General features: G+C 39.0%; 1 protein-coding gene across 3 annotated transcripts in view; it reads left to right on the forward strand.

The window, feature by feature from the left end:
• The window catches only part of SNTB1 (syntrophin beta 1), a 320,298-nt gene that overhangs the window by 133,421 nt on the left and 169,942 nt on the right, over positions 1 to 16,935 (forward strand). For all 3 annotated transcript variants that reach the window (XR_011167045.1, XM_069081287.1, XM_069081286.1), the window contains exon 2: positions 2,288 to 2,504. Coding sequence is in view for 2 of the 3 variants with exons in the window: in XM_069081287.1 (XP_068937388.1) it covers positions 2,288 to 2,504 (217 nt within the window). In the remaining variant the exon portion in view is untranslated. The remainder of the gene's footprint in view (positions 1 to 2,287; positions 2,505 to 16,935) is intronic.

The following is a 16,935-nucleotide window of genomic DNA, read 5'->3' on the forward strand; positions in this document are numbered from 1 at the left end:
ACAATTCAGCCTTCTACTTCCTAGCCCTTTCTCCTTCTCCTTTTCTGGATACAATTCAGCCTTCCTCTTCCTAGCCCTTTTTCCTTCTCCTTCTATGGACACAATTCAGCCCTCCACTTCCTAGCCATTTCCAAACAAAGCTTCCAGCATCCCAATCCCACCCCACCTCCCTCCTCTTCCATCTGCCCTTTAAGTTTTGTCTTTCTCCATTAGAATGTAAGATTCCTGAGGGTAGGGACTGCTTTGGTTACATGTATTTATATCCCCATCACTTAACACTGCACCAGGAGCATAGTTAAGTACTTAATATGTGGTTTATCATTCCTTCACACATAAGTGTTTGTTGAATGAAAAAATAAATAGCTTTCAGACTTTATAACAAAAATGATTTTAAATGATAAAACTATAAAAAATTTTGATTTACAGACTAATGTTCTGGCTCCCTCTGTCTATATCCACTGAGCAGCCATCTCTCATTCCTTTCTACCTGTGACCACCCAAAGGTATCCTGAATCTGAGGTCCCGGGGACTTTTTTTAATCTTGCCCTGAGAAGCCTTATAGTTTCTCACTGAGTCTGTTCATCTGTTTGGCTCTGTCTTGGCATTCAGGGCTTTGACTATTCCCAGTTAAATGGATTTCATTCCAACCCTCACCCCCGCCCTGTTTTCTTTAATGAATTGATAAACAAGGTATAATTAATAGAGAGATTTCTAGTAGAAAGAAGATGCCAGGGGAATTAGAGCAAGCTGCAGGTAGGAGGTGATATTTAAGATCTTGAAGGATTTCAACAGGTAGAGACAGATTGGACTGAGTAATCCATACAATGTGAACAAAGGAACAGAAATGGTTTATAAAGTACAGGATATGTTGGGGGAATAGCAAGAAGTTCAATTTGACTGGAGCATTAAAGTATATGGTCAGTAGGTTGTTAGAGGGATGGGCATAAAAACAGAGTTCATTTATATATATATATATATATATATATATTAATAGAATTATAGAATCACAGGCTCCAAGATGAGAGAGTTGGCAGCTAGACTGTTGGGGTTTTTTTCTTTTGTTTTGTTTTTTTGCTTTTCCGAGGGGGAAAGGTAGGGCAATAGGGCAATTGGGGCTGAGTGACTTGCCCAAGGTCACACAGCTAGTTTTGTGTTAAGTGTCTGAGGTCATATTTGAACTCAGGTCCTCCTGACTCCAGGGCCAGTGCTCTATTCACTGCGCCACCTAACTTTCCCGGCTAGATTTTTGTTGGGTCATTTTTCAGTCATGTCTGACTATTTATGACCCCATTTTGGAGTTTTCTTGTCAAAGACACTGGAGCAGTTTGCCATTTCCTTCTCCAGCTCATTTTACAGATGAGGAAACTGAGGCAAACAGGGTGAAGTGACTTTTCCTTGCAAAAATAAATAGATGAGTTTTTGTTTGTTTGTTTTTGCAATAAGTTAACTGCAGTCTTGGGCAAGTCACTTCATTTCTCTGGGCCTCAATTTCTTCCTTCCTAAAATGGAGGTGTGGGGGGGAAAGGGGGTTGGACTAGTTGATCATTGAACCAAATGATCTCTATGATCACTAGATCATAGGAACATAGATTAAGAGCTAGAGAGGTAGTAGAGCCCATCTACTACAAATGTTGTAATTTTACAAACATGGAAAACAAGGCCTAGATATTTTTAGTGACTTGTCCAATGTTATATAGGTAAAAAAAAATAATAATACAGGGCAGAAGCAGTGTTCAAACCTGGGTTTTCTAGTTAGAAAGGACTTTAGTTGTCTTCAGCCAAAAAAAAGAAAAAGACACACTTCTGTTTAAAGATGTCCAGAGATGGGATCCGCTCCCTCCCAAGGCAGCCCATTATAATTTTTAGGCACAGTTTTAATTGTTAGGAAGTTGTTTTTCCTGATATTGAATCTACATTTTCCCCTTTGCAGTTTCTACACATCGCTCATGGAATTATTTCTGAGACCAAATAAAACAAATCTAATCCTTCTTTCACAGGACATGTCTTCAAATACTTGGCAGTTATCATGTGGCATCTGAGACATATTTTCTCCAGGGTAAACAGTCCCCAGTTTTTCCTATTAATCTATTGGTCCTTACATATCTTGGACTTGCTACCCTTCACCATCCTGGTTTTCTGTCCTCTGGTTTACCTGTGTCCTCGCTAAATTGATGCCCAGAAATCCAGTGATTTCCCCCCATTACAGCAACTCTCATAGCCTCTGATCGTATAAGCCTAATGATACCTACATTCTTTTTTCTCTTGTATTTTGTCTCTCTCTTTGTAGTGAAATACATGAGAGAAGCAACCCCCTATGTGAAGAAGGGTTCTCCCGTGTCAGAGATCGGATGGGAGACTCCCCCGCCGGAATCTCCGCGGTTAGGAGGCACCAACTCGGATTCGCTGTCGCCACTCTCCCTCTCATTTCACAGAGACAAAAAATGCATCCCACTCAAGATGTGCTACGTGACTCGGAACATGGCTCTGAATGACCCTGAAGACAGGTGAGGTGGCCTGGTCTTTCTCTGCTTTATTCCTGCTTTCCCTTCTAGCTGCCATCCATCTCCTACACTGTGGACATTCAGGAGGTATGGCTGGCAGTCCACAAATTCTTGTGGGTGTCCAACAAATGTTCTCCAGTGCTGCAAGGAAGGGAGGGAATATGTATTTCATTTCCCTAGGCCCTCACTTTTCAGTTTTTCCAACAGCAAATGGGAGATCATAGCTCTAGAACTGAAAGGGAGCTTGGAGACCATGTGGTCCAATTGGCTCATCTTACAGATGAGGAAAATGAAGCTCAGAGACATTTCGAGAGACTTGCCTAAGAATACACAAGTAAACATAAGAGGAAGAAGTTGAGTCCAGGTATTAGATCTCTAGAGTCAATATTCTTTCCATTTCCTTTCCCAAAAAATCTGTATTGTTTTTAGTATGTAATTAACCTGGAACACTGATATAATGCATGCATATGTCAATTAATCAATAAGTGTTTACTATGCAACGTACTATGCTAAGTGTGGGCAATATCAGTACAAAAACAAAATAGTTGCTATCCTTAAGGAGATCACATTCTACAGTGATATTAAGTACAAACTTAAGAGGAAAGAACATTTGCTCTGTAGTCAGAGGGCCTGGGTTCAAACCTTGTTTCTGATGCTTACTACCCATGTGACTTTGAGTAGGTCACTGCACATCATCCTCACCTGTAAAATGAGGGAGTTGGACTAGATGGCTTCTCAGGTCCCTCCCACCTCTAGTCTATGAACCCCTAATCCTAAGTATATATGAAAGAAATAATTTGGCTTTTATTTATTTGGCAGGGGGTAGGGTGGGGTGTTATATAGCATAGCTTAGTGGAGAAAGGTCTAGACTTGGAGTGAGTCTGACCACCTCAGTCACTTTCTAGTTCTGTCACCATGAAAAATTGCCTCTCCTTTCTGTTCTTCAATTTCCTCCTCCCTGTGGGTAGCTAGATGGTATGGTGATTAGGGCACTGAGCCTGACATCAGGAAGACCTGAATTCAAATATGGCTTTGGAAACTTACTAGCTGTGTCACCCTGAGCTAGTGGGTCACTTGACTCAGTTTGACTCAGTTTTCTCATCTGTAAAAAAAGCTGAAGGAGGAAATGGCAGACCACTCCAATATCTTTGCTAAGAAAACCCCAAATGGAGTCATGAAGAGTCAGAAATGACTGAACAACAACAACAAATGGGGATAATGTAGTGCCTTCCTCACAAGGTAGTTGCAAGGATCAATTGAAATCATATCTGTAAAGCAGTAGATAAATGGGAAACATTGTTGTCCTATCACACTCAGACTCCAGCATTCAGCAGAACCAGACCTTTTACCTTGGCTCTACCAATATGTATCTCTAAAGCAAGTGACATCATATCCTTAAGCCTCTGGTTTTCCATTTGTCAAATGAGGGGGTTTGTCTAGATCAAGGAGTTTTAACTTCTTCTGTGTATCATAGACCCCTTTGTTAGTCTGGGGGAATCCCAGGAGACCCTCTCTCACAATATTTTTAAATAATTGAAGAAAGTGTTCAACTTCAGTTTTGCTGTTTCATCGTTTCAATCATGTCCAACTCTTCATGACCCCATTTGGGGTTTTCTTGGCAAAGATACTCAAGTGATTTGTTATTTCCTTCTCTAGTTTATTTTTCAGATAAGAAAACTGAGGCAAACAGGGTTAAGTGACTTGCCCAGGGTCACACAGCTAGTATCTGAAGCCAGATTTGAACTAAGAAAGATGAGCCTTCCTGACTCCAGACACAATATTCTATCCATTGAGCCAACTAGCTCCCTCCAATTTGTTAGAGGTTAGGGAAAATAAAGATTAGATAGATAGATAGATGGATGGATGGATGGATGGATGGATAGATAAAGAGACAGACGGACGGACGGACGGACGGATGGACAGACAGACAGACAGACAGACAGACAGACAGACAGATAGATAGATAGATAGATAGATAGATAGATAGATGATAGATATTTTATCATTTCATGGACCTGCTGAAAAATATACAGCCCCCTTGGGGATACAGACCCTCTAAGGGTTAAGAACTCCTGGTCTACATGGTTCTCTTTCTGGGCAAGAGAGAGGTATGCTTTTAATTCTCATGTGGAGTGGTATGTCTGGAAGAATTTGAGCAGGAGCCCACGTCACTAGATAATGATATCAGCCAATTCATGGAAGGCATGGGGAGGTCAGCCAGAAATGAGAAATAAGTGAATTGTGAATTTTTTTTTCTTTTTGTCAGGATTTCCTAATTCATCTTAACTGGCAAAGATAGCTGTTCAAGGAATAGACTCAGGCAGAGGAGGGAGATTGCTGTGGGAGGGGAAAAATAGCCAGCAAATGGGGAATTTCTGTGACCTTTGCATCTGCATTAAAATGCTAAAAATAGGAACCACTCACTGGCCCTTATTTGTAACATGTGTGGGACAGCTGCATCACACCAGCAGACTAAATAATTGGCTATTTTCACAGTTGCTGACAATGAGAGCCAATGGGGCATGCAAAGGGGAGAAAGTTGCCATCTCAACCCCCAGATCAGTGCTCCTTTTGTTCTTCTCTCCACATACTAGCTCCAAAGATCCTGCTTGAACCCCTTCTGAGTATCAACACATATTTGTTGGATTAGAAGCTGCATTTTTACACGCCTTGCCCTCTTTTCCCCCTCCCAACACACCCCTCACCATTGTTCATTATATCTCTACAGGGATCAGTCAGTGGAACAAGGGAAAAGAATAGAAGCAAAGCCATGTGGGCAGGAACACACAAGCAGGGCCAGAGGTAGGGAAAATTGTGAAGTCAGCTGAGTTTTCTTCTGTTCAGTTCATCTCCCTTTCTTTTTTGCAGACATGGGGATTGGGGCAGGAGAGGAAGATTGCCTGGCTATATAGGTCCCAACCCATTCAGGTACCTTATCTGGATGTTCCAGATCTGAACCTTTGTTTTGGACAGTTCCAAACTTCCTCCCCCTCCTCACGTAAAACTGTCCTATACCCTGAGGCTTCCTTTCCAAGGTTTCAGTTACCTAATCTGATAAATTCATCTGCACTAATACATTATGAGGTGCTAATGTGATACAATATTATTCCTCCTAAGCAACATATTTGAATTTTAAAAGACCTTTATGAGAATCAATGCCTTCACTCTAAAAATGGCCATTAAAGCTGAAAACCTTTCTAATTGAATAAAATCCAAAATCCTTAACCTGTCCCTCCAAGCCTTCCACAATCTGGTGCCACCCTTCCTTCCTAATTTTATCTCACTTTGATCTGTTTTTTTGTATACTACTCTGTAGCCATACCTTCTCCTGAGCAAGTCAGATAGCACCACCATTCTCTGTGCCTAAGATTCCCACCCTTCCTGCCTCTGCTATCAATTGAAATCCTACTTTACCTCTAAGACCCAGTGTGACCCTCTTTAGGAAGCTTTCCCAGCCCTGACAACTTGGAAATTTTCTTTTGGAAGATTGTGGAGTGAAGCCATCATTTTCCCAAGCTCTCCCAATACATTCCTTCCATATGATTCTAAAAATGCACAAACTGAATTCTGTGTAGGAAAGCCTATTAAAAGTCACAGTGATATATTTTTCCAGCCCAAGACAGCTTAGGAAGATAGCAAAAGAAATCTGTAGACACCTGCATGCAGGATGGACTGGAGCATATAGTGGAGCAGAAGTGGTGCCAGTAGTTTCAGCAACAGCCATAGGAAGTCACCTATGTCCCAGGGATCATAAGGGGACTTAACAACCTGGAAAGAAAGAGATCTCACTGGATCCTTGTACTAATACTAGGAGCAGGAATGGGTGCCATCTGTAGATCTGTTGTCTATTATCCAGTTCTGGGTTGCAGTTCCAGGGAGAGAGGGGAATGGTTATGGTTATGGGGGAGCAGGGGCTCTACCCAAGAGATCAGAATGCAGACCAAGAGGGCAGTGAAGAGAACTCTCCATGTGTCACACACTACCTTATAGGCCCCTACTGAGCTGTGAAAGCAGCAGGTGGACATGACCATAAAAAGTTTCTATTATGATATGACAAAAATGCAGAAGACAATGACTTGAAAAGATCTACAAACAAAGCCCCAGAGAAAAATGCAGATCAGATAAAACCCAAAAAGAATTCCTAGAAGAACTAAAGAAAGAGATTTTTTTATAAAGGCAAAAAAATTTTTTTTATCAAATAAGAACAGTAGAGTAAAAATTGGGAAAAGAAATGAAAGCTATTCAAGAAAATTATGAAAAAAGAATTAGCAGCTTGGTAAAAGAAGCACAAAAATAGCTGAAGAAAATAAGTCTTTAAAAATCAAAATTTGCCTGATGATAAAAGAGGTAAAAAAAAAACTTCATTAAAGAAAATAACCCCTTAAAAATTAGGATTAGAGAGATAGAAAGCATTAGGAAAGGTAAAATGAATAATTTTGATTATATTAAATTTCAAAGGGTTTGCATGAAAAAAACAATGTGATCAAAATTAGATGGAACACAGAAAATTGAGGGGGGGTTACAGTAAGTATCTCTGATAGAGCCCTCATTTCTCAAATATACAGGGAATTGACTCAAATCTATAGGAATACAAGTCATTTCTCCTATTGACATATGGTCAAAGGATATGAATTGGCAGTTTTTAAACAAAGAAATCAAAGCTATGTATCATATAAAAAAGTCCTAAATTGTTATTGATTAGAGAAATGCAAATTGAAACAACTCTAAGATACCACCTTATACCTACCAGATTGGCTAATATGACAGAAAAAGAAAATGGTAAATGTTGAAAGGAATGTGGGAAAATTGGAACATTAATGTACTGCTGGTGGAATTGTGAAATGATCCAGTAACTCTGGAGCAATTTGGAACTAGACCCAAAGGACTATAAAACTGTGCATACCCTTTCACCTAGCAAAACCACTCATAGGTGTGTATTCCAAAGAGATTTTTTTCTCAAAGGAAAAAAGAAAAGGACCTATTTGTACAAGGGTATTTATAGCAGCTCTTTTCATGGTAACTAAGAATTGGACATCAAGCCCATCAAGTTGCTGAACAAGTTGTGGCATATGATTGTAATAGCCATTGTGCCATAAGAAATGACAATCAGACTGATTTCAGAAAAACATGATGCAAAGTGAAGTGAGCAGAACCAGGAGAATATTGTATACAGTAACAGCGATATTATATGATGATGTGATTTAGCTATTCTAAGCAATATAATAATCTAAGATAATCTCAAAGGACTCATGATGGAAAATCCTACCCACCTCCAGAGAAGGAACTGATGGAGTCAGAATACAAACTGAAGCATTCTATTTTTTTCTTCCTGCCTTCCTTCTTCTTTTCTCCTTCCTTCCTTCCTTCCTTCCTTCCTTCCTTCCTTCCTTCCTTCCTTCCTTCCTTCCTTTCTTTTTCTTTCATTTTCTTCCACAAAATGACTAATATGGAAATATGTTTTACATGATTGCACATACATAACCTATATCAGATTGCTTACTGTTGTTTCAGGGAGAGGTCAGAGAAGAGAGGGAGGGAGAGAACTTGGAACTTATATTTTTAAAAAGTGTTTAAAATTATTTTTTACATGTAATTGGGGAAAATAAAATATTATTTAAAAATTAGAATTGGATAAGTAGAAGCTAATGATTCCATGGAACATCAAAATCAATCGAAAAAAGTAAAAAAAAAAACTGAAAAAATAGAAGTAAATGTGAAATATCTCACAGGAAGAACAACTAGCCTGGAAAATAGATTGAGGAAAAAAAACATGATTTTAAAAAATAGACCCTAGATATTTCAAAAAGTTATAAAGAAAATCTTCACAGATATCTTAGAACAAGAAGGCAAAGTAGAAGTTTAAAAATGCATTGTTCATCTCCTAAAAGAAATTTCTCTGGTAAAAGCCTCATTTCTCAATTATATAGAGAGGCAAACCAAATGTACAAAAATTAAAGCTGTTCCCCAAATGGTCAAAAGATCTGAACAGGCAGTACTGTGTACATTATTCTCCTGGTTCTGCCTCACTTCACTTCACTTTTGTATCAGTTCATAAAAATCTTCCCAAGTTGTTTGTTGTGTTGAATTGAACAAGATTCTTTCTAGGTTTTGGGGCAAGCCCATAGCAGAAGCAAATAAATTGACCAGCCTTTGGCAAATCAAAGGCCACAAGTTGCCAGTACTATCTCATTCTAAATGGAGAGACAGCCACATGTTGAGAAAGAAGCAATTCTGTTTCTTGTTGTTCCTCAGTCGTATCTGATTCTTTGTGACCCCAAGGACCACAGCACACCAGGCCCTTCTGTCCTCCACTATCTCTAGAAGTCTGTCCAAGTTTATGTTTATTGTTTCCTTGATAATATCTATCCATCTCATTTTCTACCATCTTTTTTCTTTTGGCCTTCATTCTTCATATTAGGGTCTTTTCCAATGAGTCGCATTTCCTCGGTATGTGGCCAAAGTATTTAAGCGTCAGCTTCAGTATTTGATATTCCAGTGAATAGCCTGAATTAATTTCTTTAAGTATTGACTGGTTTGATCTCCTTGCTGTGGAAGGGTGTCTCAAAAGTCTTCTTTAGCATTGATTCTGCAGAGCTCAGTTTTCCTTATAGTCCATCTCTCACTGACAAACATTACTACTGGGAAAACCATAACTTTGACCATATGGACCTTTGTTGGCACAGTTATATATCTGCTTTTGAGTATGTTGTCCAGGGTTGCCATAGCTTTCCTTCCAAGGAGCAAGTGTCTTTTAATTTCATGGCTGCAGTCGCCATCTGCAGTGATCTTTGAGCCGAAGAATATGAAATGTGACACTGCTACCATTTCTTCTCCCTCTATTTGCCAGGAAGTGATGAGAGCAATTGCCAAGATCTTTGGGTTTTTGTTTTTGTTTTTTAATGTTAAGCTTTAAGCCAGCTTTTATACTCTCCTTGTTGACTCTCATCAAAAGTCCTCTGAATTACTCTTCACTTTCTGACATCAAATCTGTCTCCTGACTCCATGCTTGGAAACCTTGTCTCTGCCTGCTGGCTTCCCTGGCTTCCTTCCTATTTCAGCTAACATTCTGCCTTCTGTAAGAAGCCTTTCACAGTCCCCTTTAATAGTAGTGCCTTCCTTCTGAAATGACTCCCAGTTTATTCTGTCTATAACTTGTGTGTAAATAGTTGTTTGCATATTAACTCTCCCATTAGACTATGAGCCCCTTGAGAGCAGTTTGTGAGTATGTGGACAGTATAGGAGGGGGCGATGTTTATCTTTCCTTGTATTCTTAGCACCTACCACATTGCCTGGCACACAGTAATAAGTGTTTAATAAATGCTTATTGGTTGACTGACTGTGTCACTTGATAGTGAGCAAAACTGAACTAGATTAGCCTCCATGGGAATGTAGCTAAGCACAAAAGGTCTAGCAGGTAAAGAGTCAAATTCAGGGATAGCATCACAGACCCAGAGTTGAAATGGACCTCAGAAGCTATCTAGACCAATCCTCTTATTTGCATATGATGAAATTGAGGTGGGGAGAAGTTGCTTTTCCCTGAATCACACAGCTAATAACTATCTGAGGCAGGGTTTGAACCTGGATCTTCTTGACTTCTAGTCCACTGTCCTATCTCCTCCATGATACTGAATCCAAATAACATTCAAAATGCTCAAAGAAATCATAAGCCTTTTTTTCAAGTAGGCTTTCCCTACCTATTTCTCAAATATCACTAAAGCATTTCGAGGAGATCATGGAAAGCTCTATTCTTCTCCCCTACCATCCAGCCATAGGAATGGTTTGCTACCTACTCTGTAATTTCATTTTCTTTGGTAGAGGGCTGATACAAGACTTGGGAATTTGAAAATACGTTCAGGGAACCAGTAAAGTAGAAAACAAGTGTATAGACAATTCTCTCTCTCTCTCTCTCTCTCTCTCTCTCTCTCTCTTGGAAAGGGTAAGGCAGGGCAGTTGAGATTAAGTGACTTGCCCAAGGACACACAGCTAGTGTCAAGTGTCTGAGGCTGAATTTGAGCTCGGATCCTCTGACTCTATTCACTAAACCACCTTGCTGCCCCAACAATTACCTCTCTTGAAGAAGATCATTGGGAAAAAGGAAAATCTGCTCCTGCTTCTTTTCAGCCCTATTTGGAAGTTATTTCATGTTCTCTTAAACAACTCTTGCTATATTTTCAGAACTTTGGTTTATATTTAGTCATCAGGAGAGATTAATAATCAGCCACCATCTTTCCTATTCACTTACCTGCTTCCAACTGGAGAAACTTTGCCAACTCTCCACTTTCACTTGTTTGAGTTACCATTTGGTTGTCCACGTGTGTCAAGTTGGAATTTATTTCTAGGGCATGGAATATTTGTCTTATGGAAACATAGCCAAACCTTTAAGGTATTAGCATAAAAGAAAAAGTTATAACAAACATGGAAGTTCATGTCCGTGACCCTAGATTATTCAAACAACAAACTGTTTGTCAGATAATATTCCATTAATCAGAGCTGTGGTGCCCTTATGTCTGGAGAAACAAACCACTACCTACTTAAAAAAAATAAAACTTCCACTGACCCTACAGTATCATACAGGTAATGTTTTTGAGTGAAGGCATTGTTAAAATGCAAATATCATTTGGAAAACATATACTGTATATAAGTGAATATGCATATATAAATTGAGCATCCATAAACATTGAACCACTAACTAGGCATTATGTAGAATGTATCAAAGTATCTATCTAGTCATTGAGCCGCATGCTTGGGCAATGGGGCCAATGAACAGATAAGTTTAGGAAGGAAGAAGAAAGGAAGGCAAGCATTTGCAGTCATTCCTTAACATTCACACATTTAACTTGTGTGACTTCCAGCATTTGTGCGATTTTATTAAGTAACCTCATTTTCACTTTCTCATTGACAACCTACATTTGTAGCTATGCGCAGTAGAGGAAAAACAATAAGAAGCAGGATGCATGCAAGTTTATAGAACAGCAGGTATCCTACTAGGAGCTTCGCTGGTCTTGTTCTGATGTATTTGGAGCATCGGACATGATGTTGAGGGCTCTCCATTGTCGGCATCTTCCAACAGTAGTGACTAAAGTCCAAGCAACCTCTCCCTTGGCTTTCAGAGGGCAGCCAGGGTAAAGAAGTTTACAGCAGTATATTATTGTCTGAAACCAATGTTTATTTTTATCGAGATGTTAACACAAAAAAACACAGAATTCTAGGGAATTACTAGTAAGAAAAAATGTTTTGCATTTTACCAGTTTTATTTTGTGTACTTCATTTTATGGGTTATTTAATGGTTACAGTGTTAGCAAAAGTACATATTATCAGAATTAATATTTTGTTTAAAAGAATTTTATGCAAAAAAGTATATTTTCAACAATCTCTAGCAAAAGATTACAGTTTTTTGTGGTTGCAAGGAACCTAACCCTTTATTTCCTATAGATTCAATGTATCAACATTCACATTTTTTTTCTAGGTTTGCACCATTTTCTTGGAATGTTATATTCTGCCTAGTCCCCAACCCCCACAAAAGTTGAAAACTGACTATATTAAGTGCTTTATGTGCCAAGAATTGAACTAAGCACTGGAGACACAAATACAAGCAAAAAAGAAAGATAACCCCCACCCTCAAGGAGCTTTTATTGTGATGAGGGAAGCCAAGAAAGACACAAAAGGGAGCTGAATAGTTTCTAGCAGGGAAAAAAAGAGACAGAACAACAACAACAAAAAAAAAAAACCTATAACATATGGTACAGTAGGTGAAAGCAGATTTAGGGGTGAAGCTTTGCAGCTGGAAAGCTCTGGACACTTTCATGTAGGGGAGTATCAGAGTAAGGAGAGAATATAGAAAATAGTGTTAGAAGCAGTGTAGCAGCAAGCACCCTAGTATACCCAGGGTGGCTGCCAACACAGGTACTTAGATCTGCTTTTCTAAAGGAAAGCAACTCAAAATGGATTAACAATCTTCCTTTAATCAAAATTATTTACCTAGTTCAGGGGGAAAAGGTCAGCATCCCGAACTTCAGAGAATACAAACAAGTTACAAGCAGACAAAAAATACAGACAGAAACAGATCAGCAGACAGGCTTCCAGCTGCCTGACCATTACATCCATACCTAGTTAGTTACCAGAGAGGAAAACATCAACATCTGGGTTTTCAAAGCCAGGGGGCTCAATGGCTGCCCACAGTCTTGTCTGGTCAAATCATACAACTCTTCTCAAAGTGAGCCCCAAAACAAAACCTCACATCAGGGTATATATAGCCTTCTCCTGTACCAAGGTGTGGGAATTCCTGAAAAATAAGCCTCCCGCCACAGGCTCCAGGTAACCACACTCAGCCTATTAGGGGGCAGAGTATATTTTCAAATCAAGGAAGGTTCTCAGAGTCACTTAAGACCATCAAAGGACCAAGGGGCAGGGAAGATCTTAAATTCCCATTCCCATAACAGGCAGTGAAGAAAAAACTTTCACCTAATTCATAATTTTCACTAAACTCAGCCAGAATTAACCGGCACTTCTGTGAATCTGCTGAAAAATAGTAATTGATGCTCATAACCCTGAAACACAGCAGTATCCTGAATTATTTTCTGAATCATCAAATATTAAATTTTGTTCAATACAGTTTTAGTGTTCAACATATCACTGTCTCTATGTCCTCTCTTCCTTTTCCTTCTGTCTCAGAGGAACTGATTTAACTTATCTTCTACCTTCGGTAATATTCAGGTCTCCCCTACCTTAAGAAAAGCTTCATCTAGTCTTGCCATTCATTTGGCTACCATCCAATCACTGTACTTTTCACTGCAAAACTTTCTGAATATTCTTCCACTCTCTGTCCCCTGCCTATTCCTTTTTTAAGCCCTGAAACCTCACTAACATTACCTCCCACTTTCTTGGAACTACTAGCCTAAAGCTAACCAGTGATCCTCTTGCCAAACCCACTGGTCTTTTCTATTTTCATCCTCCTTGGATTCTTGGTGTCATATGAAACCTCCTCTTTTGAAATGCTCCCCTGGGTTTCTATGAATCCCTGCTTGTTCTTTGCAACTCCATCACCCACTCTCTGGTTGAATTAATTCACTCCTAGGATTAACAAATCATACTCTTAGTTAGAAAAGACTTTAGGGACCATCTAGTCCAAACTGTCTTACAAATGAGGAAAATGAGACCAAGACAGGCCAGAATTTGAACTCCAGTCCTCTGAATGTAATTCTAGACCTCTTGCCACTACTAATAAATTCAAGAATCACCTTTCTAGACGATTTCCAAATCCCTTACATCAACTTCTTACCTGTATCTCAGTCCCATTTTTTTCAACATTCTAAAGCACATTTCAATTTGGATGTCCTGTGCTGTGTCTAAAATTTAATTCATCATAGCCCCTCTCCGCAGTCATATTGACTCCTCTTGCCCATGGTCATATTTTGGTTAGTCTTGATAGGATCCTCGGCCTGGGAGGGATTTGAGGGTTCATTGAAGCCAGCCCCTTCATGTTACAGATGAAAGAACTAAGGTTCAGAGAAGTACAATAGCATCAAAGCTCAAACTAGAATTCAGGATACCTGATTTCTAGGACAGCACACTACAAATATCATTACATTGTTATTTGTGATTCTATTCATGGAAATGATTCTAAAGAAGATGCCTAAATATCTGCCTTGCTGCTTTATCCTAAGGACCCCTGAGCCTTTCCACTGGGATTATTATTGCAACTTCCTCCTTGTATGATCCCTTCTGTTAGAATGTGAACTCCTTGGGAGTAGGACTTACTTTCCTATTTGTATTCCAAGCACTTAGCACCATGGTTTGCACCTAATAAGTGGCTAGAAAATGTTTTTTAATTCATTCACTCAGGCTTGAAGCTTTGGGAGTTTTCTTTACTGTTTCCATCTCCTTGCTACCCCAGATGAATCCAGTCAACTTTACTAAATTTCTTTATTTTTTGAATTAGCAAACGTTTCTTTTCTCTCCTTTCTACCTTCACTACTGCAAAAAAAAAAAAAAGAAAAAAGAGAAAAATTTAATACACACATACATGTGTATGTGTAAATATTCGCACATATTTATATAACATACATAAATGTGTGTGCATGTAAATGTATATGTATGTATGTGCATATACACATACATACATATTCTCATACATACACATAGTCAAGCAAAACAAATTCTCATACTGACCATGGTCAAAAATGGTTCTACAGTCATACATACATCCCCATTCATTCTACATCCTTGGTTAATGTAACACATTAGTATCACCATTGGTTCTTGGAAATTTGTTTGATTATTGCATTTATCAGAGTTCTTTAGTCTTTCAAAATCATTTGTCTTTAGAATGTTACTTTTATTGTACAAATGGTTATTCTGTTAATGAAGAGCTATAAAGAGATATTAAATATCTGTAGAGAGCACTAAAGACTGGAAAAGATTCAAAGTTTAGATCACCTAGGAACTTTGTCCTTAAACAAGCTTATGATCTCATAGGGGTGACAAAAATACATATGAATATAATGCAAATATATGTGAGATAATTGCAAAGCAAAACAATATATGAAAATTGAGGGGGTAAGTCATTACAAACCAAAAGCATAAGGGAAGGCTTCATGAAAAAGGTTGAAGAGGGAGACAAAGGATATTTCATTCATAAGGCATAGAATAAGTGAGTAAGGACTCAGAGGTAAGAGGGTACAAGGCATGGCCTGGGGGACGAGGTGCAGATTGTAACCCATTTTGGCTGGAATTTTGAATGCAAAAAAGGGGAGCATTCAAGCTTAGATGTTTGAGTGGTGTCAAAATTACAAGAGCATTGAATGTAAAGCAAAGCAGTTTCTCCTTCCTCTCTTTAAATTATACATTTTTTTGAAAGTGAACAGAGGACAGTCATATGAAGTAAGCCTGGAAATGATAGATGGCATCAAATTGGGGAAGGCTTTGACCCAATCTTTTGCATTTTAAGTTTCTTGAGTGCAGTGTCATACTATCTTTGTATCCATAGCATCTATCATAGTTCCTTACACTGGCTCCTGATAAATATTTATTGAATGAATGAGTGAATGAATGAATGAATGAACGAGCAATTATGCTTCAGCTTGATTTTCTTTCTGCCACTTCTTGCACTGGTAAGTTCCTTCGAGAAGCTCCATTTTGAAGAAGAGCCCAGGCTGTTCTTTCCAGATTTTGCCACCATTCCTCTGTGTAGGTACCCCATCCCTCCCCACCTTTTCTGTTCTCTTATATGTTTTTTTCTTTTTCTTTCTTTTTTTGCAAGACAATCAGGGTTAAGTGACTTACTGTAGCACGAGTGCAATATTTACAGCACCAGTGGTCACTATAAATATACCTGCATAGTGCTAGATCACAAAATATAACAGACTCTCCATAAAGAACACAGAAGCAAAATATTTATTGAGACAGAAAATTAAATCTCAATACCAGGAAACTGAATCCATCATAGTAACATAGAAGTTAATACACCACAACACAACAGAGAGCCACACCATCCTTTAGCCTTCCCACAAACCAACACAAGACCAATATTTACTCACAAGCCTCAGAAGCGGCCTCTTCTCCCAACCATGTCTACCTGCTCTTACTCCCAGCTTCCTGTGGGTTCTGTTCCACCCTTATACAAATTCCTCCCATCACAGGCTCCATGTAATTAGATTCAGCTAGTTAGGGAGCAGCGTATATTTTCAAAGCAGGGAAGGTCTTCAAATTCCCTTAGGCTTTTTAAGGGGAAGGGAAGATCTTCAAATACCCATTACCATTACATTTACCCAGAGTCACAAGTAAATGTTAAGTGTCTGAAGCCACATTTGAACTCAGGTCCTCCTGACTCCAGGGCCAGTGCTCTATTTGCTGTGCCACATAGCTGCCCCTATCAGAGACTATCTTTGTTTTTTTTTGTATATACCTCCAGAATTTATTACAGTTTCTGGCAAATAGTATTTGTTAAATGCTTTATGTCTTGACTTGATTGGGGGAGAGACGGTTAAGATTTGAGGAGAGATGATTGGGAGGCAAAGAAGACCAAGAGAGGTTTGATAATTTTCAAAATAAGTTTCTTTAAGATAATGGAAAAGCTGAGGTGGAGTTGCTATCATCTAAGAACCAGCCCAGCTAAGGTTCCAAAAAGGTCATCACCAGAGGATTAGCCAGTAGCTAGTGACTTTTTTTTCAGCCACAACATCAGGAAAACCATGGTAGAAAGGCATAGAGGGGCTGCTCTCTGCAGCTGTAGGAGGAATGCTCACCCAGATGAAACAAGGACTCTCGAAGCATTGGAAGAAACAGGTCTTGGCAGCTGACTCCTTTTATCATTCCTAAGAAAGTACCAGGGAGTTTGAGGCTGGAAGAGAATCACTGAGTCAGTAATCCTAGACAGAAGCAGTGTTATAGACAGGAAGGACCCAAGGTCATGCCCTGCCAGTTGGTCCATAAAACA

This window comes from Petaurus breviceps, unplaced genomic scaffold (assembly GCF_028583685.1).
Source record: "Petaurus breviceps papuanus isolate PSGF00001 unplaced genomic scaffold, PetGlider_PUasm1.0 98, whole genome shotgun sequence".
Lineage (NCBI taxonomy): Eukaryota > Metazoa > Chordata > Mammalia > Diprotodontia > Petauridae > Petaurus > Petaurus breviceps.